The sequence below is a fragment of the Bos indicus x Bos taurus genome, chromosome 3, assembly GCF_003369695.1.
Source record: "Bos indicus x Bos taurus breed Angus x Brahman F1 hybrid chromosome 3, Bos_hybrid_MaternalHap_v2.0, whole genome shotgun sequence".
Taxonomy (NCBI): Eukaryota; Metazoa; Chordata; class Mammalia; order Artiodactyla; family Bovidae; genus Bos; species Bos indicus x Bos taurus.
The window spans coordinates 80,637,540-80,662,971 of record NC_040078.1 but is presented as its reverse complement, the minus strand read 5'-3'; the positions used below and the strand labels follow the sequence as shown (position 1 = coordinate 80,662,971).

The following is a 25,432-nucleotide window of genomic DNA, read 5'->3' as shown; positions in this document are numbered from 1 at the left end:
CCCATCCCTGGGATTCTCCAGGCAAGAACACTGGAGTGGGTTGCCATTTCCTTCTCCAATGCATGAAAGTGAAAAGTGAAAGTGAAGTCGCTCAGTCGTATCCGACTCTTAGTGACCCCCTGGACTGCAGCCCACCAGGCTCCTCCGTCCATGGGATTTTCCAGGCAAGAGTACTGGAGTGGGGTGCCATCGCCTTCTCCGCATCCTCTACAGACTGGGCTTAAAAACTGATGCCCCAAACTGACCCTGAGCTCAGAGTAACAGGATATAGGGGCTGAGTCTGTCTTCAGATTCACAGGCTCTCCCTCTTACCTCTTGTAACAGCAATTCCTCAACCTCTCACTAACTGCAGCCTGACAATTCTGCACAAACGATCCTTGCTAACAAACTAAGGTTTAAAGCTGCTATGCTAATGGCAAGACATTTGTCTAAGAGAATAAACACCATAAACCAAATCTTAAGAGAAAGGGGGAAAAATGTTTTTAAAAATGTCTTAGAACCACCAATCTACATCTAGTTGTTTGGCTATTAATAATTACAAATACTTTTAAAGCTGCTGTCACACCAACCTCTCCCCTTTTATTTGAACTCTGGTATTTAAAGAATTTTAAGCAGAAAGACAGATCAGAAAGAAAATGGGTTTTCTAGACAAACCTAACTCAAGGCTGGCTCTGAGACAAGGTAGCTTATTCTGGCAACAGCCATACAATCCCCCCGCTACCCCCATTGTAATAATCCTCAGAGTTGCTCTGAGGAATAAAGATGATGTAAGTAAAGCAACGGATCAGGCTACCTGCCATCATAGCTAGTGAATCCACCATGATGAAATGAGTTGATTTTTTAAAAACAGCTTTACTGAAATTTGCATTACCAAAAAGTTCGCCCATTTTAAGTGTATAATTCAATGAATTTTCATATATTTACAAAGCTGTACAACCATCACCAAGCTCCAAGTGGATTAGACCTTTCAGTTTCTATCAATTAACTTCACCTGTCATTTAAAAGCAGGTAGGCAAAAACTGCCAATGACCCCAAGTTTAAAGGATAATGAAAAGGGCTTTATTTTGTTAGTTTGGCTTCCCACCTTCTGAGGGCAATGGGCTAACTTTAGTAAGACAAGTCTCACTTAAAAAAAAAAAAAAAAATATATATATATATATATATATAAAAGGATTGTGTTGTTCACAGCTTCACTGTCCTTCCTTTTCACAACTTGGCAAGCTGACAAAGCCACAAAGTGACACTTAACTTCTCACTTCAATTTAGCATCACGATATTGCTGGGGCAGGGAGGTGGGTGTCAGGCACAAAAGAGGCAGGCCATGGCAGCATAAGGACAGATGACATTTTTCAGAAGTTTTAAATTATTAACATACTGAGAGATGGTACTTACTGAGCTTGTAGCTTTGTGCTTTATTCATTTAGTGCTGACATTATTCCAATTTCATAGATACAGGGGAAATTAGAAAACTAAGCATCATTTTCTCAGACCCCATTAGTGACAGAGAAGGAATAAGTCACGTTGCAGTGAAGACAGTAAAAAGTGAAATTCTCAGAATTAATCCACCGGCATAAGGTTGAATGTCAGTCAGTGATTGAGGCTGGGCAGAACAGCTGAGCCCCCGAGCCCACTCCTCTTTCCCCCAGTGGAGCTGCCAGGGGCAGAGACCAGGCCCTGCTAGGGCCCTGGGCAGCTGCTGGTACTCACAGCACTCCTGCGCCGCCCGGATGCACAGCTCCTCCGCCGTGTACTCTCCACCGCCCAGCCGGAGAGGCTCCCTATCCGACAGGTAGAAGAGCACCTCCACCCCCGGCTCAGGGGCCTCCAGATTCATCTCCGCCTTCTTGGAGCTCCTCATTTTAGCACAGAAAGCCATGGCACTGCAGTCCTCTTTTATATTTAGATACTGGAGTGGAAGGAAAATGAGATTACATGGTCATTCTAGGTGCTAAAAGTTGGTCAAAGAGTGTTTTGAAGGGAAACAAGTAGAAAGATATGGTATTAGATAAGGACCTCCCTCCTGCTCCTTCCCTCCATGAAAATCAAATGCATGGGAGCTTACAGCAGGAGCAACCATGGAAGGTCATCAATTATGTACTCTAATGAATAAATTATTGTAATACCATATTCTCAAAAACCAGAGTGATTTAGACATGACCTAAATTTATATTCTCTATTTCCACATAAGTTACAGCTGAAAAATGTGTCTCATTCTGGAACCACTGATGTTAATGTTACTAATATTCCTGCTACCACTAGACCTACTGGCACAAATTATACTGCCTTTTAATTTTATGTCTATCTCCCAGTAAATGACAAGCTCAGTGAGGGCATTAACTATCCTTACTTATCTTCATGCCCCTAGAATCTACCTCGGGGCTGGCTCTGAGACAGTACACACAAAAGGACTACGGACTCGTGTTCATAAACTACATGGACAGGTCATGAGAATTAATGAGTGCAGCCAGGCCCCTTCACCCCACAGACGGGGAGGTCAATGGGCTGCACTCTGTGGCACCAGAATGTGAGCCAGAAGCCTTGCTTTCAAAGGTCAGAACCCACGGGTGAGAAGTTTGCAAATAAGTTACTCACCTGAGGCCCCTTAGTGGGGACAGAAACTAGAATCAAAGAGCCAACCTCAGTAACTTAACCTTGGATGCAGAGAGAAAAGAGGGGGAAACTAGAGAAAGCCTTATGTGTTCTTTCTCCCCCTCACCCCAACACCAAAGGCCTCAAACTAACTTCTCTGACCCCAGGTTCCTACTTTCCTCCTGCCTACCAAGCCAACCTTCACTTTGCCCCCAAAGCACACATCAGACCCTCTAAAGACTCCCCATTAATCTAGAGACCAACTCTAAGCTCCTATAGGGGCCTTCCCTCACCTGGCCAGCTAGCTTCACAGGACTCATCTCACATCACCCTCAGTCTCTTACTTCAGGCTTGAAATCCACAAAGCTGCCATCTTCCTATTACCTACCCCCTAGTCCACCCACAACCAATGTAATTTTTCTCATTTTCCTGCCTTTGCTCAGGCTGATCCTCCACCAGGAGTACCTTCGCACCTTATCCCTTTCATGGCAAACTTCAATTTTCTTTAGAACTCAGCTTGGATATTACCTCCTGCAGGAGGCCTCCACTGAACCTCCATCCCACCTCCCCATCTCCTGAGTTAGATGCCCTCTCTCAAACTCACCACACTGCACTGAGCACACTGAATTACCATCCTCTTATTCAAATGTCTGTCTCTCTCTCACTCCCACGTGCTATGAGGTCCTTAAGGACAAGGTCCATGTCGCCCATCTCTGTACCACCAGTGCCTAGTACAGAGCCTGCAGAATGGCCCAACACAAGTTACAGAAGGAGGGCCACTGGCAATTCTTCTCGTCAAATTCCTGTGCTTAGTCTGTTAGCTGCCCTGGTGAAGAGATACTTACAGGAAGGACACAAACCAGATACTCCTCAATGCCACAAATTAAGAGGCATTTGGTTTTACTTGTTTAATCACCAAAGTAAATCTGAAGATCAAATTTTTTCAAAGACCAGGCAGAAAGATAAGCTCGTACTCATCTTAAGGTTCAGATCAACTATCAAAGAAGGTTTTAAAACCCAGCACTGGGCTTCCAACTCTACCCTCCAATGAAAAATAAGAGATGAAAAAACAGTAGCTCAAGGCTGCTTCATAACATAAAAAAAACCTTTCTCTTTAAGACTCTGAACAAAGCAGGGGAAGCATTCAAAGATGGTGTTATACCCTTTTACTGTAAAAATATAATCAGGCAATTCATAATTATATATGTAGAAGATGTGGGACCATCTGAAATAGAAAAAGAAAATACAATGTCCAACAGGAGAGGGCTCAGTAAACAAAATTAAGAGTATCATCACAAAAGAATACTATGAGGCTGTTCAGTTCAGGTCAGTTCAGTCACTTAGTTGTGTCTGACTCTTTCGACCCCATGGACTGCAGCACGCCAGGCCTCTCTGTTCATCACCAACTCAGGGAATTTACTCAAACTCATGTCCATTGAGTTGGTGATGTCATCCAACCATCTCATCATCTGTCATCCCCTTCTCCTCCCGCCTTCAATCTTTCCCAGCATCAGGGTCATTTCAAATGAGTCAGCTCTTCACATCAGGTGGCCAAAGTATTGCAGTTTCAGCTTCAACATCAGTCCTTCCAATGAATATTCAGGACTGATCTCCCTTAGGATGGACTGGTTGGATCTCCTTGCAGTCCAAGGGACTCTCAAGAGTCTTCTCCAATACCACAGTTCAAAAGCATCAATTCTTCGGCGCTCAGCTTTCTTTATAGTCCAACTCTCACATCCATACATGACTACTAGAAAAACCATAGCCTTAACTAGGTAGACTTTTGTTGGCAAAGTAATGTCTCTGCTTTTAATATGCTGTCTAGGTTGATCATAACTTTCCTCCCAAGGAGTTAAGCGTCTTTTAATTTCATGGCTGCAGTCACCATCTGCAGTGATTTTGGAGCCCAAAAAAATAAAGTCTGCCACTGTTTATCCATCTATTTGCCATGAAGTGATGGGACCAGATGCCATGATCTTCCTTTTCTGAATGTTGAGCTTTAAGCCAACTTTTCACTCTCCTCTTTCACTTTCATCAAGAGGCTCTTTAGTTCCCCTTCACTTTCTGCCGTAAGGGTGGTGTCATTTGCATATCTGAGGTTATTGATATTTCTCCCAGCAATCTTGATTCCACCTTGTGCTTCATCCAGCCCTGTGTTTCTCATGATGTACTCTGCATTTAAGTTAAATAAGCAGGGTGACAATATACATCGTACTTGGCATACTCCTTTTCCTATTTGGAACCAGTCTGTTGTTCCATGTCCAGTTCTAACTGTTGCTTCCTGCCCTGCATATAGGTTTCTCAAGAGCAGGTCAGGTGGTCTGGTATTCCCATCTCTTTCAGAATTTTCTACAGTTTGTTGTGATCCACACAGTCAAAGGCTTTGGCATAGTCAATAAAGCAGAAATAGATGTTTTTCTGGAACTCTCTTCCTTTTTTGATGATCCAGCGGATGTTGGCAATTTGACCTCTGGTTCCTCTGCCTTTTTTAAAACCAGCTTGAACATCTGGAAGTTCATGGTTCATGTATTGCTGAAGCCTGGTTTGGAGAATTTTGAGCATTACTTTACTAGCGTGTGAGATGAGCACAATTGTGCGGTAGTTTGAGCATTCTTTGGCATTGCCTTTCTTTGGAAATGGAATGAAAACTGACCTTTTCCAGTCCTGTGGCCACTGCTGAGTTTTCCAAATTTGCTGACATATGGAGTACAGCACTTTCACAGCATCATCTTTTAGGATTTGAAATAGCTCAACTGGAATTCCATCACCTACACTAGCTTTGTTCGTAGTGATGCTTCCTAAGGCTCACTTGACTTCACATTCCAGGATGTCTGGCTCTAGGGGAGTGATCACACCATCATGATTAACTGGGTCGTGAAGATCTTTTTTTGTACAGTTCTTCTGTGTATTCTTGCCACCTCTTCTTAATATCTCTGCTTCTGTTAGGTCCATGCCATTTCTGTCTTTTATTAAGCCCATCTTTGCATGAAATGTTCCCTTGGTGTATCTAATTTTCTTGAACAGATCTCTAGTCTTTCCCATTCTATTGTTTTCCTCTATTTCTTTCAACTGATCACTGAGAAAGGCTTTCTTATTTCTCCTTACTATTCTTTGGAACTCTGCATTCAAATGGGTATATCTTTCCTTTTCTCCTTTGCTTTTTGCTTCTCTTCTTTTCACAGCTATCTGCAAGGCCTCCTCAGACAGCTGTTTTGCTTTTTTGCATTTCTTTTTCTTGGGGATGGTCTTGCTCCCTGTCTCCTTGTCTCCCTGTCTCTTACAATGTCACGAAACTCATTCCATAGTTCATCAGGGACTCTATCAGATCTAGTCCCTTAAATCTTTTTCTCACTTCCACTGTATAATTGTAAGGGATATGACTTAGGTCATACCTGAATGGTCTATGGTTTTCCCTACTTTCTTCAATTTAAGTCTGAATTTGGCAATCAGGAGTTCATGATCTGAGCCACAGTCAGCTCCCGGTCTTGTTTTTGCTGACTGTATAGAACTTCTCCATCTTTGGCTGCAAAGAATATAATCAATCTGATTTCAATGATGACCATCTGGTGATGTCCATGTGCAGAGTCTTCTCTTGTGTTGTTGGAAGAGGGTATTTGCTATGACCCGTGTGTTCTCTTGGCAAAACTCTGTTAGCCTTTGCCCTGATTCATTCTGAACTCCAAGGCCAAATTTGCCTGTTACTCTAGGTGTTTCTTGACTTCCTACTTTTGCATTCCAGTCCCCTATAATGAAAAGGACATCTTTTTTTGAATGTTAATTCTAGAAGGTCTTGTAGGTCTTCACAGAACTGTTCAACTTCAGCTTCTTCAGCATTACTGGTTGGGGCATAGGCTTGGATTACCGTGATATTGAATGGTTTGCCTTGGAAACGAACAGAGATCATTCTGTTGTTTTTGAGATTGCATCCAAGTACTGCATTTCAGACTCCCTTGTTGACTATGATGGCTATTCCATTTCTTCTAAGGGATTCTTGCCCACAGTAGTAGATATAATGGTCATCTGAGTTAAATTCACCCATTCCAGTCCATTTTAGCTTGCTGATTCCTAAAATGTTGACGTTCACTCTTGCCATCTCCTGTTTGACCACTTCCAATTTGCCTAGATTCATGGACCTAACATTCCAGGTTTTATGCAATATTGCTCTTTACAGCATTGGACCTTGCTTCCATCACCAGTCATATCCAGAACTGGATGGTGTTTTTGCTTTGGCTCCATCTCTTCATTCTTTCTGGAGTTATTTCTCTACTCTCCTCCAGCAGCATATTGGGCACTTACCGACCTGGGGAGTTCACCTTTCAGTGTCCTATCTTTTTGTCTTTTCATACGGTTCATGGGGTTCTCAAGGCAAGAATACTGAAGTGGTCTGCCGTTCCCTTCTCCAGTGGACCACATTTTGTCAGAGCTCTCCACCATGACCTTGGATGTCTTGGGTGGCCCTACATGGCACGGATCATAGTTTCATTAAGTTAGACAAGGCTGTGGTCCATGTGATTAGATGGGTTAGTTTTCTGTGATTGTGGTTTTCATTCTGTCTGCCCTCTGATGGAGAAGGATAAGAGGCTTATGGAAGCTTCCTGATGGGAGAGACTGAGGGGGGAACTGGGTCTTGTTCTGATGGGCAGGGCCATGCTCAGTAAATCTTTAATCCAATTTTCTGTTGATGAGTGGAGCTGTGTTCCCTTCCTGCTATGTCCCCGGGGTCAAACTATGGTGGAGGTAATGAAGATAATGGTGACCTCCCTCAAAAGAGGCTGTTAAGGTGATATAAACCTATTTGAACCAATGGCTGAAAGATGTCTGTGACACACTGCAAAATGAAAAAAGCATAGTATGTACATTATGACCCTTCTGGTATTGCATATGTACAATCTGGAAAAACAGACAACAAATTGCTAACAGTGGTGAACATCTAGGAGGAATTATGAGGGAAGTTTGACTTTATACTTCCCATTCTCCTGTAGTAAAAAAAAAAATCTCCAAAGTAGCACATGCAACATTTGGAATGAAGAGAAATTAAAATAACAATTTGGAAAAATAAATGGCTATAGTAAGGTAGTACTACAAGTTTAAGATCAGTTTCATTATTCTTTATAGAGACTATTTTCTGTTTTGTCTTTCTTTTAATATGCAAATGTACATACCTGCATTTATCCGGCTGTCCAATGTCCCCTAAAATGTAGACTGGATTTTCTTCTCTACTTTCCAAAACCCATTCAGAGCTGAGCTAAAAACAAAGATAAATAAATAAATCAGCTGCAGAGGTAACTGCATCAGAAAAAAAGAGGACACTTTCGAAGCAGCCTAAACCAAAAGCAGGCAGGAAAAAGCATTTCAGAGGAACAAGCTGGGGGAGGGAAATCATTGATGAGGACACAGGATAGAGAGGCATCTTAGGGCATAAAAATCAAACAAGACATTATTCTCACTGCTTCAAGGAAGAAGCAGGGCCTTTCGCTTCGTGGCACAGAGTGCCCTTCCATGTGAATGGGACCATGGACCTTTTCTGTCAACAACCTCTCTCCCCTGAGGCTGTGAAAAACAGTTTAGGATACCCAAAGACATGAACTTTTATTTCCCATTTCCACTTCCTTTAGAATTACCCTCCTCCCAATCCAGTTTACCCATGGCTTCATTTTAATGGTGAAACAGCAGATGGTATGGTGATAGGAGGAGGGCCTGAGAACAAATCTGACCAATGATGCTTTCAATTCACGAAATATTTTTTGAGTCATTTTTATTTGAAAACTTAGGCAGTAAATAAAGGCCCTCCCAACTTCCCAACCTCACCTCAAAGCCTTAATCATACTAAACAAGAATACCATCTTGGTTCTGTAGAATTAAAGTGCCTGGTCCCATTCTTACCACTAACCACCAAAACCACCACCACACACAGCTCTGTATTGTTTTAACAATTTTCCTTGGTGCTTCTCACAAACTCTTTTTAAGAGTAAGACTAAACTATTTTTGCAAGTAAGGAGCAACCACTCTTAATGATTTGAAATGGCTGCCAAATTAATAAAGATTATTGTCTCAGTTTTCTGTTGGTCATTCCACACATTTTAGCAGAATCTAGCTTTAGGAAGAGTGCAGTCCCATGCATTACATGGCAGAAGTGGAGGGGTGCCTGGGGAAAGGGAGATGAGTTACCTCTGAGGCTGCAAGGCCAGCGTTCATACAGGACCTTACAGTCGAGGTGGGAGACAGCACAAATGAACACACAAAAGCAACCTAAAATCAGAACAGTGGGTGTGGCATGATGTCACCTTTATGACCATTGCTAATTCGGTGACTGATACTAGACAGGGCTTCTCTGAGAAGGTTTGGTGCAGTATGAGTGCAGGCTCCATTGCTCTGTTGTGTCTGCAATCCCATAGACTCTTTGTGATCCCATGGACTGCAGCTTGCCAGGCTCCTCTGTCCATGAAAATTTTCCGGCAAGAACACTGGAGTGGGTTGCCATTTCCTACTCCAGGGGATTTTCCCAACCCAGAGTTCACATTCGAGTCTCTTGTGTCTCCTGCATTGGCAGGTAGACTCTGTACCACTGTACCACCTAGGAAGCCCTCTTTCTGCAGTGTATAAGGCAAAACCAATGACACGAGGCCAGGCAGAGGATACGATACAACTTTTGATGTGATGACTTTGACTTGGCTATTTTGTCATGAACAATTTTTTAAAAATTCAAACAACAAAACACTATACTTTCGGCTTCAAAATTTTATATAACCAATTGACTTAACTAGATAAATAGATACCCTGCCCTGCAGCAAAACAGAAACCTGAAATGAGCTACATGCTAACACCCTGCTTTGGTTCAGAAGCAGGGATTCAAATCCCATATTTAGGAGACTCATTCAACAATTATTTTTGAGCACTTCTTCATGCCAGAAGCTGAGCTACATCAAAGAGGGTGCAATGAAGAAGAGCAATATGGTCACTGCTCATGTGGAGCTTACAGTCCATAGGACTAACAAAATCAAACAAAGATGCACAGAAAGACGTAATTATAAAGAACTTAAAATGCTATGAAGGAAAAAGAGCACATAATGATGAATGTGATCCAGTATGGAACTTAAGAGGGAAGTAACACTGAGCTGAGATGGAAGAGCTATCATGCAAGGTCGGGAGACACCAGTTTGGGTAAAGGTAGAGCATGTGCAAAGACCCTACAGAGGGAAGGAGCCAGTCTGTCTCCCCAGCTGCATAAACAGAGAAAACCCTCCAAAATGCCTTTTGTGTGTGAGTAAAGAACAGCACTAACCCATTCATACCTGCTCACAGCAGAGCATGTCTCAGGCCTTGCTACCTGTTTCTTGTAGCATGCTCCCAAAGATGAACAGAAATCAACAAGACAGGCTCCATGCTTTAAAGCAATAAGAAGCTGGCCCCAAACCAGAAAATGGACACACACTCAGAACCTTTTAGAGCAGGAAGGGACCTGAAGTTCCACCAGGCACAGGCTCTTTCAGAAGGGCTAACATGTAAATCTTTTTAAAACTTACAAAGCATTTTAATATGCACCATCTGGTCACATGTTATTTGAACACGGGAATCATGAGGTTGCTCTGGGCCTCATAGAAGATTGAGGATCAGACTAAATCACCAAGATTCTATCAAAACCTATAATCAGAAAGGGTTTCGTTTTTCCCTTATTCTTTCTCTACTACAAGCAACACTATATTGAAATCACATTGTACCTATTTTCAAGCTGACCTTCAGTATTAACTGGACAGGATAACAAAATGGTATCGATTTGTGATGTTTAGCCTAGAGTTTAAACTCTTGAGAAATCAAGATCAGCAATAGAATTTCTTGACAATAAATATTTACTATGCTATTTTTATAGGCTGATTCAGTAAGAACAAAAGATAAAAACTTAAAACACACCCATATAGCACTTAAAAGGCATGCTAAGCACTTAAACCTAAGACTGGTGACCCATATGAAATGATGACTCATTTAGAATGACAAGTGTCTTTTGGTACTACAGCATTTGACCAATGGCTTCATTCAACTAACATTCCCTTCCAAATAAACTAACCAATATGCTCTAGCTACTTAACTCTTAGAACAAGCAAGAAAAGAGCAAGATCAATTATAAATACTTTAGATAATTCCAAGAAATCAATTCAAGTTTCTTGCTACAAGATACAAAAAGTAAATCTTTAATGCTAGAAAAACTGACCAGTAGGAATCACTCAATACCCTTTAAAAATAACATGATCCACTGGATTCCATTCCCAACTCAAATGAATACAAAGAAGCTCAGAAAATAGGAAGGATAAAAGTGAGTAAACAAAGGCTCTTTGATGATATCAGTGAATTCTTCCACCCTAATCTACCTACAAATTTTAAAAAATTTGAAAGAAAACGCCTTTCTTCCAATGATAAAGGATTACTTTAGTGGTTCAATCTTGCAGATGCTACTGCACATGAAAAAAAAACAGGGAACTTTTGTAAATTCTTAATTTCTATTTTTTTACAAAAGACTTATGCAAGAGACATAAATATCTAATACTTTGTGAATGAGGGGAAAGTAACAGAAACAAAACTAGATTCTGTGAGTCTGAACAGGACTAGCTACAATAAGTGGGATAGTACAACTATTTTTTAAGAAGCAAAATTCCAGAAATCAGTGTCTGAAGATACAGAAAGTCTGTTAAATTTTCAAGGACATCTTTTGAACTACAAGTATCTATTAGAGAACATAAAACTAAATTTTGAACAGTGGAGATGATAGACATGAAGACAGATCATATTAATATTCACAAATATGATGGTAAGAATATGACTGCCTTGGGCCAAAGGCCATGGCCAGGTTCATATGATAAATAGATTGGATGGTGGTTAAAATCGATGACAAATATATATGTATAACTGAATCACTCTGCTATACAACTGAATCACACTCTTAATCAAATATACTCCAATATGAAAATTTTTTAAACAATTTTTAAAGAAAGGCTTGTCATTAAACAAGGAATAAATGAAAGTAAAATATAAATTTTTTAAAAAAAATCAATGACACGACTTAAAATATTTTTATTTTTACTAGAGAAACCAACACAACTACAGTGAGTTACTTTATGGATGCCTTAAAGTTATCAAAGCTTTTGATTTCTGAAGTAGAAAATACAAATAAAATGTTGATGAATTAAGATATAAATCCAGAAAAATTGAAAAGGAAAATTTACAATTTAGAAGATGTCCTGAAATTAGCTGCTTAATATATTAAGAAATGTTAAAACTGAAGATCTTACACGTTAACCACCTCAGCAGGCACCAGTGTTAAGGCTGCTGGGGAAACCTGATGCGACAGTACAAGCTCCAAGAGGGCAGGGGCTTCTGTCCCTTTTGTTCCATGCTTTATAGTATTAGGGAATCAAGAAGAAGCTAAATGGCTCAACGAAAGATGAAGGGAACAAAGCAAGCAACATTACCCAATGGAAATATCACTGTAATTCAGGGTGTGGTTTTATTGCCTCTATATGCATCTAGCAAGTGGACCTTGAGAAGTCATTTTAATCTGACCCATCCATGAACCTGAGAAGAAGCATCTTGTCTGACAGATCAGAAAGATCTTTCAAAAAAATTTTCCTGAAGCTCCTACAATGCCTTTGTCAAGTGAGGCTACAGAAAGATGTTAGTGCTAAAGTGATACAATGCAGGCTTTAAGGCAGAGGACTGAAGTGGGCTGTCAAGTTGCTTAGAAGAACAAAGAATAAATAAATACGGATTCTGAGCAAAAGCCTGGTCACAAACCAAAGCCCCATTTCATAAGTCTCAGATGACACAGATGAGCAGTTAAAAGTCTGAGCTGGAGTCCTAAGGACCCCAGTTTGAATCCTGCCTTCCCCACTGACTAGCTATTATAATCTTAGGCAAGTTACTTAACATCTCAAACCTCAGTGTTCTCAGCTGTAATTGGAAGGATAAAAAACAAAAGAGCATTTATCTCCTAAAGCTGTTAAGAGTTAACTTAGTTAATGCATATAAAGCACCTAACACAGAGTGCAGCAGGCAGTAAGCATTCCTACTTTGCTTGCAATTTCTGTTAAACTGATTACAGCTTGATGAATGCAGTTCCAGTCAAGGAAAGGGGAACTCCAGTACATACCAAGCATCTGCAACATCTCATGCATGAAGCAGGCGTGTGTACTTCATTCTCATAAAAAGCACAAGTTTTAGGCCAATCAGTGGAGGTGTCAGATGTCAAACATGTGACCAATGCTAAAGACCCAGTTCTTTCCATGGGGCATAGAAACTGCTTTTAAGCGCCCTCCCATCACCAACACTACTGTCTTCTCTGGCTTCTTAGCACTTTCCATAGTCTAACATTCATCTAGGAGACTGATCTCACTCCAGGCCACTCCCTCCAGACACTGAAAGGACTGTCATTCTAACTTATGGGTGCCGGGGGAAGGGATAGTTGGGGAATTTGGAATGGACATGTACACACTGCTGTGTTTAAAATGGATAACCAACAGGGCATAGCACAGGGAACTCCACTCCATGTTATGCAGTGGCCGGGATGGGAGGGGAGTTTGTGGGGAGACCATGGTTACACGTGTATGTATGCTGGGTGCCTTTGCTGTTCACCTGAAACTGTCCCAACACTGTTTGTTAATCGCCTATGCTGCTGCTGCTACAGCTAAGTCGCTTCAGTCATGTCCAACTCTGTGCAACCCCATAGACGGCAGCCCACCAGGCTCCCCCGTCCCTGGGATTCTCCAGGCAAGAATTCTGGAGTGGGTTGCCATTTCCTCCTCCAGTGCATGAAAGTGAAAAGTGAAAGGGAAGTTGCTCAGTCCAACTTGTAGCGATCCCATGGACTGCAGCCCACCAGGCTCCACCGTCCACGGGATTTTCCAGGCAAGAGTACTGGATGGGGTGCCATTGCCTTCTCCCCCCAATACAAAATTCAAAGAAAAAAAAAAAAAAAACTTTTGTTAAAAAAAATCACTACCACTGAAGGGCCCCAGGCCCTGCCTGCATTCCAGCCCATAACTAACTGCACTGCTCTGGCACGAGGGTAGGGGTGGAAGGTGTGGGGAGGAAGTTCTGATGGGCCTGAAACAGGCCCACCCCAGTGAGCATGAAGCCTCCTAGAGACCCAACACACACACAAACACTGGGAAAGCGTCTTTCTTCCCTCTCAATCTCATCACTGAGGGCTTTGCACCCACCAGAGCCTTGGCAACGACTGTGTCTGTTGCTCCCAGTGCCCCCTGCTTTGCCGAGTCCCAGAAAAGTGTTCTGATGAAGGCATCACAAGATGCTATGCAAAGCTGCTGGATTCCAGCCAAAAAGATGACATAAATACAAAATCTGCTTTTTTTTTCCTGTCAGCAAGTCAGAATTATGGCTTTTCTATATGCCACTCCTGCCACACAGAATAACTCACTTCTAACTATAGCAGCAATTCCAGGAATACCCCAGAACCGTAAGTGCTGCTTCATTTACAATAAACTTCTAGGGATGATCAAACAATCAATGCCATCTCGATGGGCTAGGGCTCTCTGCACTGCTCCCCATAAGCCTGCTTTCCCTGAGAGACTGCTTCTGATCAAAGGAAATATATCATATACGTGTTTACCTAAAAGCCACACTGTATCAAAATGTTTTGCTATCCCCCTTTTTTCTCCTTTTACTGCTAATGCATCTATAGTGTTACTAAAGAGCACAGAATGTAGAGGTCAAAATATGGTGACAGAAGTGGATTCTCCAGAGATGAAAGTGGGGGGTGGGGGTGGCTTGTCTTCACCTTCTGTGCTCTCTACCATTCATTGCTGAAATACTTATAAAACACCTGTACCTTCACAATAAAATCTTGCAGTTGCCTGGTACTTTATATCTTAAAAAGGGCTTTCACATCTATAACCACATTCAAGTCTCACAACTCCTTATAGATGAGAAGACTCAGCTTCAGACATTCCCACGGTCAAGCGACCAGTGAGTGTCAAGACAGGGCTTAGACACATTTCTCAGCCTCCAGCTTCACTGCCCTTTCAGTTTGCCACACTCCTTGAGCAAGGTGCAGGCTTTGGGGGAATCTGGCAAGTAGATGGGGAAAAGTGGAAACAGTGCCTGACTTTATTTTAGGGGCCCCAAAATCACTGCAGATGGTGACTGCAGCCATAAAATTAAAAGACGCTTACTCCTTGGAAGGAAAGTTATGACCAATCTAGACAGCATATTAAAAAGCAGAGACATTACTTTGCCAACAAAGGTCCATCTAGTCAAGGCTATCGTTTTTCCAGTAGTCATGTATGGATGTGAGAGTTGGACTAAAGAAAGCTGAGCGCAGAAGAATTGATGTTTTTGAAGTGTGTTGTTGGAGAAGACTCTTGAGAGTCCCCTGGACTGCAAGGAGATCCAACCAGTCCATCCTAAAGGAGACCAGTCCTGGGTGTTCATTGGAAGGACTGAGGCTAAAGCTGAAACTCCAATACTTTGGCCACCTCATGCGAAGAACTGACTCACTGGTTTTTGAAGTGTGTTGCTGGAGAAGACTCTTGAGAGTCCCTTGGACTGCAAAGAGATCCAACCAATCCATCCTAAAGGAAATCAGTCCTGGGTGTTCATTGGAAGGACTGATGTTGAAGCTGAAACTCCAATATTTTGGCCACCTCATGCGAAGAACTGACTCATTGGAAAAGACCCTGATGCTGGGAGGGATTGGGGGCAGGAGGAGAAGGGGACGACAGAGGATGAGATGGTTGGATGGTATCACCGACTCGATGGACATGAGTTTGGGTAAATTCCGGGAGTTGGTGATGGACAGGGAGGCCTGGCGTGCTGCGGTTCATGGGGTCGCAAAGAGTCGGACACAACTGAGCGAATGAACTGAACCGCAAGAAGTAGACGCTTAAAATCTAAGTCCACCTAAGCCCGCCAGTCCATTGAGAGCTGACAAGATGAACATGTACATGGGGAACCTCAAGAAATAAGATGCAGAGGGGATGCTGAGACAAGAGTTAAGAACTACAGGAGTCAAGGAGAGAGAGAGGGCTGTGAAGTGACCAGGGAGAGCAGACTCTGTTTCCAGCCTTGAATAGTCAGTCTAAAAAGAAATGAAGGTGCAGCTGTCCTGGAAAAGGGCTGGAGGGAGGAGGCACAGGAAGGGCTAGGCAGACCAGGAGGGTTCAGGCAGGAAAGAGGAAGACACAGTGAAAAGGTGAAGCAGGGTCAGACTGAGGAATGTGTGCGTGTGTGTTGCAGACAACAAGTGTGTGTGTGTGTTGTAGACAAGTGTGCATGTTGTAGACAGTAAGAAGAGTGCGTGTGTTGTAGACAACGAGTGTGTGTGTGTGTGTGTGTGTGTGTGTTGTAGACAATAAGAGGAGTGAATGTGTCTGTGTGTGTGTGTGTGTGTGTGTGTGTTGTAGACAATAAGAGAAACTGCCTGGTACTGAAAAAGCCTCTAACGCTCTCTGAGTTCAAATCCCATGTAATAAGTGTTACACGACCTCTACGGTTCTTCACAGAACAGAAGCAGTTAGAAGCCTAGGCCTGGAGTCACCCTAACCTGGGTTCAGACCCCGGCTCTACTGTCTGTCTGACCTTAGCCAAGTTTTTCAACCTCTTCAAGTTTCTGCTTCCTCTGGGATTATTAAAGTATCTACTTTACAGGGCTGTTGTGAAGATTCTAGATTTCTCTAAACCTTTTCTTCTACAGTAAGTTTTTCCTGGCTCACACTCAAAAAGCTCACAGTTCATTAATCTGTTTTCTGTGAATATAGTCAAGGCTTTTGAAAATGTTTAGATTAAAAAAAAAAAAAAAAAACACACAGAAGTCACAAAGCAAATAAACCCTTATCGTACAAATGCTTGAAATCATATTGTGCTGCACCCTAACACAACTAGGTCTTCATCAACTTGTATTTCCAGAGTGTCACGATGCAAAGACACAGAACCTCTTGCAGATATGCCATCTGGCGAAACTTGAAGGTAACTATAACTCATAGGAATATACAGGAAATAACCCTGAATCCCCTCCACCCCTCGCCAACTTTTACTAATTTATTTGTGTGTCTGCTGCATATTCACCTCCTCCGTCTATTATGTACTAAGCTCTTTGGAGATAGAAATCCATCTAATATGTGCCCTGTAATTCTTTAACCACTTAGGGTTCCTGGATACAAACAACCGACACCAGCTCTGTTTACCTTAGGATGAAAATAAATTAAGGGAAAGATTTAGGAACACAGAAACAGTCTGATAACAACATCATTCTAGCATGGCCACCACTGGTTACCAGCCATCACCAAAACTGACTCCTGACTCTGCTGTTTCCACAAATGACCTCAAGCCACGCCTATATATTTGTGCCCTTCCCACCAGATGTAGGTGGCACTAGTGGTAAAGAATCTGCCTGCCAGCACAGGAGACTTAAGAGACATGGATTCAGTCCCTGGGTCGGGAAGATCTCCTGGAGAAGGGCACAGCAACCCAACTCCAGTACTGTTGCCTAGAGAATCCCATGGACAGAGGAACCTGGTGGGCTACAGTCCATAGGGTCACACAGAGTTGGACACCACTGAAGCAACTTGGCACACGTACACTCCAGATGCAAAGTCTTGCAACAGAGAAATCCAAGAGGCTGGGCTTGGTTCACCCCCCGTTATGTTTCCGTACCTCCTTCAACTTTCATAGCAAAAATGGACGATCACTTCAGAAATGAAGGATGTTCAGATGCTGGAACGTCAATACAAGTTAACTGCTATCAATGGCAACGCCCACCCCAGTCTATACCCTAAAGGAGCTCAGCTAGTGACTCAAAAGATAAGTGACACTGGGGAGAAAAATAAAGGGAAATCTCAAGAAAAGTGTTTCCCTATATGGGCCCCTGCACCTCTACTCAACCAAGAAACTGTCATCAGGTTTTATGTTTAGACTTGAAATAGCCTGCCAACAGTCTCCAGCACCGCACCGCAGGCAAAGCTCCTCTGTGAACCGTGTTTGCACAGTGAGTAATCCACTTGGTCTGCACCAAAGCAGCAGACTTGATCGTGGGGTCAACAGGCTCCTCCCTCCAGAGCATGGCTCCTCTCTTTCCTCCCCATCTGTCCAAGTTGTCTGGCACCAGCTGAGAGGCCAGTAACAGTTATGCACCATTATCTGACATCCTGGGAACCGATGCTAACAGCCATGCTTTACTTTTTTTGGTCTACAGTAAGAAATGAAACACACAGCACATGTGCATATATGATTTATAAAAATGAGCTTCATAGAAAAATATTCTTATTACATGCAATTTGCTATTTTCTACTCTATACTATTTTGTTCTTTAATAATAATAGAGTTTAAACGCTAAACAAGAGCCACAAAATCAGAGTCCACTAACAAGTAATAAAGCACCATTTGAGAAACACTGGTTTAAAGGATTGAACAAGATTACCAAAATAGAATTTACTTTATAATCACTGTTTATAGTCAGTCAGCTGAATATAAAACAATGAAATGTATTTCATCTGGAATCCCTTTGACTATCAGCAGGCCACTACTCTTCTCCCACACAGTGCAGTCTCTGATGTTTTAACACAAGCAGCTGCTCTGAGATCCACGGTACACTGCCACACTCAGTCTTCATTTCACAATACAGTTTCTTCTCAAAGAAAGCTCTTCGGCTGGTTACCTCCTAAATCCATATAATGTTACCAGAGACCAAGAAAATGTGGAAACAATACCTGCAGAGCATGGAAGATTCAGGTTTTAAATTCTGCCATTACCCATGATTTATTCCCACAGTCCCCAGTTTCTAACTATAGAATCACATCTCCTAGTGATATTTTACAGTAAACTAAGAAATTCAAAGTCCATTCTGTTTGCTTTGCATCTGTGCAAATTTTTCACTGTATTTTTATGGAAACAAACATTGTAAATGGAGAGAAGAATTCAGTATATCGCCACCAATGGGTATTGCTAGGGAGAGGGATAGCTTCCCAAGCCCTTAAGATTTCAACAGTACATGGATATGTACTGTTTGATGAATGTACATGGATGAATTGGTGAGGAATCTTCTGTAGCAACTTTATGTTTTTCTACCAGTAACCTGAAAAAAGCTATTCTCTCTCAACATACTTACTTTATCCTCTGTTCATAAGAAGGCAGAACCTCAGTGAGACACTTTTGTGTACACTTAAAGCGAGGTACTAAGTAGGTCCAGAGCATGACTACATCCATAATTCTTTTATCAAAGAGCCTCTGTCTACTTGAATTACACTTGAATTTAGCCAAAACTTGACAACACTTGAATTTAGCCAAACAGGCATCCATTTTATTGTACCAAAATATTCACTGGCAATGTCTGGTCTTCATTCATTCCATTGAATTTTCCTTTTGGTATTTTTGGGGGAAGGATGAGAATGGCACAGATTCCAGGTGCAGAGCTTCTTTGGTCTCTCCTTTAAAGGGAATAAAAATGTAGAAAGAGAAAAGGGGAGGATAATTTGCTAAAAGCACTTCAAAGATAAATATTATGTTAGGATGTTAAAGACAAATTAGACTAAAAAGAAAAACATAAACATAAGTATAACTAGAAGGAGTAACTCCCTTGCTCCTGGACATCATTCATTAGGTAAAATAACCAACCAAACAAAAGCTCATCATGAAAAGCCTGTGAAGCAGAGTTTAGTGGGAATAAAAGAATGCAAGAAAAGATATATGAAAGGAGAGTTAGTCATCCAAGAATGTGACAAAATAATAATACATGATTGGTTGCCAAACACAAGACACACCCAATCAAAGCAAAATAACTGTTCAAAAGAGAAGGTGTGAGTGGGGAGCTGAGGTAGCTAATCCAATCCAGAGAATTCAGAAAAAAAAGCACGATGGAGTTAAACATTCTAGCCAAGAAGACAAGAGCAAGAACACTGGCCTTGCCACTCAGCTGCCTGGGATCAAGTTACTTTTTAACTTTCTGTGACTGTTTACTCTTTGGCAAATAAGGATAACAGCAACTCTTTGACAAGATTGGTTTCAACTCTGAGAGAAAATATATATATACATCTAGTAGAACACCTGGCTCACAGTAGGCATATAACAGTATGAGCATTCTGGAGCAGGTGGGATTTGAACAGTGCCTTAGGAATGGGGAAGATACAAATAGGAAGAGAACAGTAGCTGACTGAGGGGAACATTCCAAATAATGGAAACCTGAAAAAATAGCAAAAGAAGGAAAGGGGGCAGGGTAAAACCCTTTGGGGACAGAAGGTCTGTGTAGAACAGAAAGAAATGGGGAAAGGGAGAAAGCTGACACCAGCTTACAGCAGATCATAATTGCCCAACTGAGGAGTATGGACTTTCTTTTGAGGAGAGAACCCCAGAGAAAAACTCAAATCCCCAGGCTCACATGAATTCCTCAGAAACGGGAAAGTCTCCCAGCATGTGAAAATGTGCCACGTGGGGGTGGCGGGGACTTCAGACCCAGGAGATGCTGGGGAAAGGCATGGGGACACTTTAAATTCATCTGTGGACAGTAATATCCTTCTTTTAAAACATTTTAAGTGAGTCAACTAGTCCTTGATGAATATACAGGCACTACACTAAGACTGTACACTAAGATTCCCCACCTCCCCCTTCCCCCAGTGTGAACATCCCAAGACAATAAAAGTTAACTGAGTGACCAGCCCCAAATAGTGCCACTGGTAAGAGCTAATTTGAATATCCACATGAGGGATCCATACTTTAACCCCGCCTTACTATGTACACATAACTCCCACAAAGAACTTTAAAATAAATAAATAAAATGAGATGCTAGAGGTATTCTTCTGTGAATTACACTGTGAATGAGTCAGAAAGTTTCCCAAAGCTTTTGTCCTCACAGCTGAAGAGGCAGCCTGTCTGGGACGTTTCTAAGAGCTCTGGGGGAGTGAACATGTTGATTCATCATCCCCTGTAGAGCAGCCTCACAGAGGAGTTCATGGGGCTACCCTTGGGAGTCACTCTGAATTATTTTTGTAACATCTTGTCCTTGGATAAAAGGGAACACAGAGTCAGAAATAGGAGGTCAGAAAATCATCTATGACTCAGTAGAGTTGTTTACACAGCCTTGTTTCCCTCATTTCCAGAGTCAATGTTCTAGATAATTAATAGGCACAAGGTACCCATGTTTCCAGGGATCTAAATATGGCAGAATTCACAAAAATCGTGTTAAATGCAAATTTCTCTGCCTTTGATGATTCAGAAGACCGTATCAGACCTTCTCAGACCTTCAAATCATGATTTTGACCAATTTTCGTTTCATAGAACCATTAAGAGGTGGAAATGGAAGAGTAGAGGAATCCAATTAACAACTTGCATGAACAAGTTTCCTTGCATGATCATTCATCAAAACAGCCTCCATGAGTTTACATAAACATTTTACCAGCCCATGGAGCTCTCTCTTGTCCAGCCAGGTGTTCCCTGAACATTTCTGTCTTGGCCTAAAGAACTGGCCGTCCAGCGCATCACACCTGTGCTCACCGCCACAAAGCACAGAAATGCAGCACAAACGACGTCCTCGGATGCCACGTCTCATGGATCCCACGCTGCACTACAATAAATATTAATGAAGAAACTCTGCCTTTTTAGCCTTTCTCCAAATGAGTACAAAAAAGCAAAGCTGGCATAACTATACAAAACCATTAACTAATCAAGATCAATAAACGGAAAGTCAATAAACACAATTATATACTTTTTACAGCTTACAAAGCACTTTCAATACATGATCTCCATTAATCCTCATAATACTTTTAAGTATCATTCCTTTTATTTTAATAATAAGCAAACTAGGCCTAGAGATACTAAGTGCCTTGTAAAAGGTCACATGTATTTATTAACTGGGACACATATCCAAGTCGTCAGGAGGCAAAGGAACTGGAAACAACTAAAGAAAAAAATGACAAATGATCATGGTGAAAAGGTCAAGTTTCACAAACAAATTAAAATAACAGGATGCTATTTTTTTAATCTGATCAGTCAATGTAGTAAAGTTGTTTTTAAATGTAGATACCATCCTGGATTAGAGTTATATTGTTATCTTGAAGATAACTATTGTTATCTTCAAGTTATAAAAGTTATTTAAACTCATGGTAATAAAAATATACATTCAACAATGTAGAAACATATCACTGAAAAGCAAAAGTTCCTCTCCCTACTTGCCAGGGATAATCACTATTCAGTTTTTTTGTGCATCCTTTTTTAAAAATATTTTATCTTACTTGGCTGGGCCAGGTTGATCTTCACTGTGGCCTGCAGGATCTTAGTTATAACATATGAACTCTAGTTGCAGTATGTAGGATCTAGTTTCCTGACCAGGGATTGAACCTGGGGCCCCCTCCACTAGGTGTGTAGAGTCTTGGTCACTGGACCAGCAGGGAAGTCCCTACTCAAACCTTCTTGAGGACAATCTGGCTTCATATCAATTTGGACTAAAAATCCTCACATCTTGATTCAGCAACGCCATGACATATTAATGAGAAAAACAGGTTACAAAGCAGCCTGCAGAGGATGACCTATGCTGTACACACACACACACACACACTCACACACACACACACACTACCCTAGAGAGAGAAAAAAGATGGAAGGTGGGGAGGACACTGCTGGAAAGATTACCATTTTAACAGGTGCCTCTGGGATGAATGATTACTTCATTCTGCACACTTTTTAAGATTTTTTTTAAGTATTCTACCACAACTATGTGTTGTTCTAATCAACAGGAAAAGTAATTTGCCCAAGTTATACAAGGAGTTAGGGCTGGGATCAGAGGTTCAGGAGACATGATTCCTAGTCAACTGTTGAAGCCACTCTACCTGCTGTAATTTGAAAACAGTCCAACAGTTAGTAACAATCCAAAGCAATTAAGATGTGACAAGGCAAAAGATAATTATTTGTTAATGAGTGATAGAGATATTAAGTGCTACGACTTCAGAGGAGAAAGAGGTCATTGGTTCACAGGATGATTCCAAAGGTGTCAGAAGTCAGAAATTTAGACAGGTAAAGAGCAGAGTTGAGCTCTATCTCCAATGAAGATGAAGGTGTGATCAAAGGCATCAGGAAGAAAACCAGTACATCTATCTGGTGGACAGTAAGCAGACAAGCATATTAATGAAGAAAAGCAGGAAACGGGACCAAGGAGGCAAACTGGGGTCATACTGAGATGGAAGAGGTGATGGTGGACTGGAGAGAGGGCCCAGGAGTCACAGAGTGCTCACCCCTCCAAAAGGTAAATAAGTCCCAATCATCCTCACTCCTCTGTCCCCATCACGCCATCATTTCTCCCTCAAATTAGGGCAACGGTCTCCTAAAAAGTTCCCGCTTTTCTTTTCATCTGCCTCTATTCCAGTCTCCACAATGCAGCCTACTTCTAAACTGCAAATCTGAAAATCTTAGGCCTTCTCTTAAACTCCTTTATTTTCTGCGCTCTTAAGAAAGATGGACTTTCACAGCAGCACTTATAAGCCTGCTCAGGACTGTCGACAGAATTGTGTCTTCACTGTCTCTGAGCCTCATGAGGGCAGGGACTCTAGCTATTATGTGGCTATACGCAGCACCCACCAGGGCCCAAGGTACAGCAGATGTTCAGTAAATGCTTGTGGAAGGAACAGAAGTTTAACTATTTTCTTTCCCAGCACGCCTTTGCTGACCACTCCCACTTTCCTCTAGAAGTACTCATCCAATCCAGGTCAATGGCATTTACCAGCTTGCATTTAAGAAGCTGTTTTATAAACACGTTAAATGTATAGTTATAGGCCTAACTGAACTGCACAAAATCATGTAACTTAATTTTTTTTTTTTTTTGGTATCTTTCCCCACCTAAGATTTCACAATTTTGGGGGAGTTCCCTAGGTGAAAGGAAGAAGAAAGTTTCAACACAGCATATCAAATCAATTCAATTGGGCCAGGAAGTAAAATAAAACTCAAGTTTATAATAAATATCACCCAAATGATTTGTTATAGAAAAATCAATGATAAATTGTGAACCAGTTCTACAGGCACAGTTTTAAAATATACCCTTACAATATTGCCCTGTGAAAGCACTGAATTTTTTTTAATTAAAAAAAATTTTAATTGGAGGATACTTGCTTTACAATAATACTTGTTGGTTTCATACATCAAAGTGCACAATTCAGTAACTTTTGGTATATTTGTAAAGTTGTACAACCCTTACCACTATCTAATTCTGGGACATTTTCATGTTCATGCCCATTAGCAGTCATTCTCCATTCTCCCCTACTACATCCCCTGACAGTCATTAATCTATTTGCCTATTGTAGACATTTCATATAAACAGAATCACACATTATGTGGCCTTTTGTTTCCAACTTATTGCACCTAATATGTCAAGGTTCATTCATTTTCCTAGATCTATGAGTTTCAATTCCTTTATAAAATGGGTTTCAACAAATGGTGCTGGGAAAGCTGGACAGCCACATGCAAAAGAATGAAACTTACATCATATTCAAAAATCAACTCAAAACGACTAAAGTCTTAAACATAAGACCTGAAACCATTAGACTCCCAGAAGAAAACACAGGAAGTTCCTTGATGTCTTGATGACTGGTGATGATTTTTTAAATTTGACACTAAAAGCAAAGGCTATATCTGTAAGGGTTTAATATAGAAAACATATGAGGAACTCATAATTCAATAGTAAAAACAAAACAAAATTCCATAAACAATCCAACTGAAAACTGGTCAGAGAATCTAAATGGACATTTTGCCAAAGAAGACAGATGGTTAACATGTACATTAAAAAGCATTAAACATCACTAATCAGAGAAATGCAAATCAAAACCACAATGACATATCACTTCACATCTGTTAGAATGGCTATTATAAAAAAAAAAAACAAAACACCAAGTGTTGGCGAGGACATGGAGAAAAAAAAAACTCTTGTGCACTACTGATGGGAATGTAAGTTGGTGCAGCCACTATGGAAAACAGTGGAGGTTCCTCAAAAAAACAGAACTAGTAACGTATGATTCAGGTATTTATCTGAAGGAAAATGAAAACACTAACTGGAAAAGATATTTTCATCCCCTATGTTTAACTGCAGCATCATTTACAATAGCCAAGACTTGGAAGCAACCAAAGTGTCTATCGAGGAATGAATGATGAAGAAAACATATATATACAAACACAATGGAATATCACAAAAAAGAAGGAAATTCTGCCATTTATGACAACAAGGATGGGCCTTGAAGGCAGTATGCTAAGTGAAATAAGTCAGATAGAGCAAGACATAACTGTATGATCTCACTTACATGTAGAATCTTTAAAAAAAAAAAAAAAGAAAGAAACGAAGAAGAACTCAAATACCAAGAATAGACTGGTGGCTGGCAGAGGTGGGGGGTAGAGGAGTGGGTGAAACAAGTGAAGGCGGTCAAAAGGCACAAACTTCCAGTTTTCAGATAGACAAGTCCTGAGCATGTAATGTACAGCACAGTGACTACAGCTAACGACGCTGCATTGTATATCTGTAAGTTACTAAAAGAGAAAATCTTACAAGTTCTCATTGTAAGAAAAAAATTTTAACTGTGTAGTGATGGACATTAAATTTACTGTGGTAATCATTTCAAAGTATAAACACACACTATACTATGTTGTACACCTAACATAATGTGTGCCTAGTTGCTCAGTCTTGTCTGACCCCATGGACTGCAGCTCGCCAGGTTCCTCTGTCCATGGGGATTCTCCAGGCGAGAAAACTGGAGTGGGTTGCCATGCCCTCCTCCAGGGGATCTTCCCAACCCAGGGATCGAACTCAGATCATCATGAATGAATGATCTATTGACCTGACTGAAACTAGAAGGTCTAAAGTAAACAACATACCAGA

General features: G+C 41.2%; 1 protein-coding gene across 3 annotated transcripts in view; it reads right to left on the bottom strand.

The window, feature by feature from the left end:
- JAK1 (Janus kinase 1) overlaps positions 1 to 25,432 on the bottom strand; it is a 256,351-nt gene that overhangs the window by 51,589 nt on the left and 179,330 nt on the right. For all 3 annotated transcript variants that reach the window (XM_027537017.1, XM_027537014.1, XM_027537015.1), the window contains 2 exons: positions 7,752 to 7,834; positions 1,708 to 1,906 (listed from right to left, as the gene is read on the bottom strand). In XM_027537017.1, the coding sequence (XP_027392818.1) occupies positions 1,708 to 1,906; positions 7,752 to 7,757 (205 nt within the window). In that variant the 5' untranslated portion in view covers positions 7,758 to 7,834. The remainder of the gene's footprint in view (positions 1 to 1,707; positions 1,907 to 7,751; positions 7,835 to 25,432) is intronic.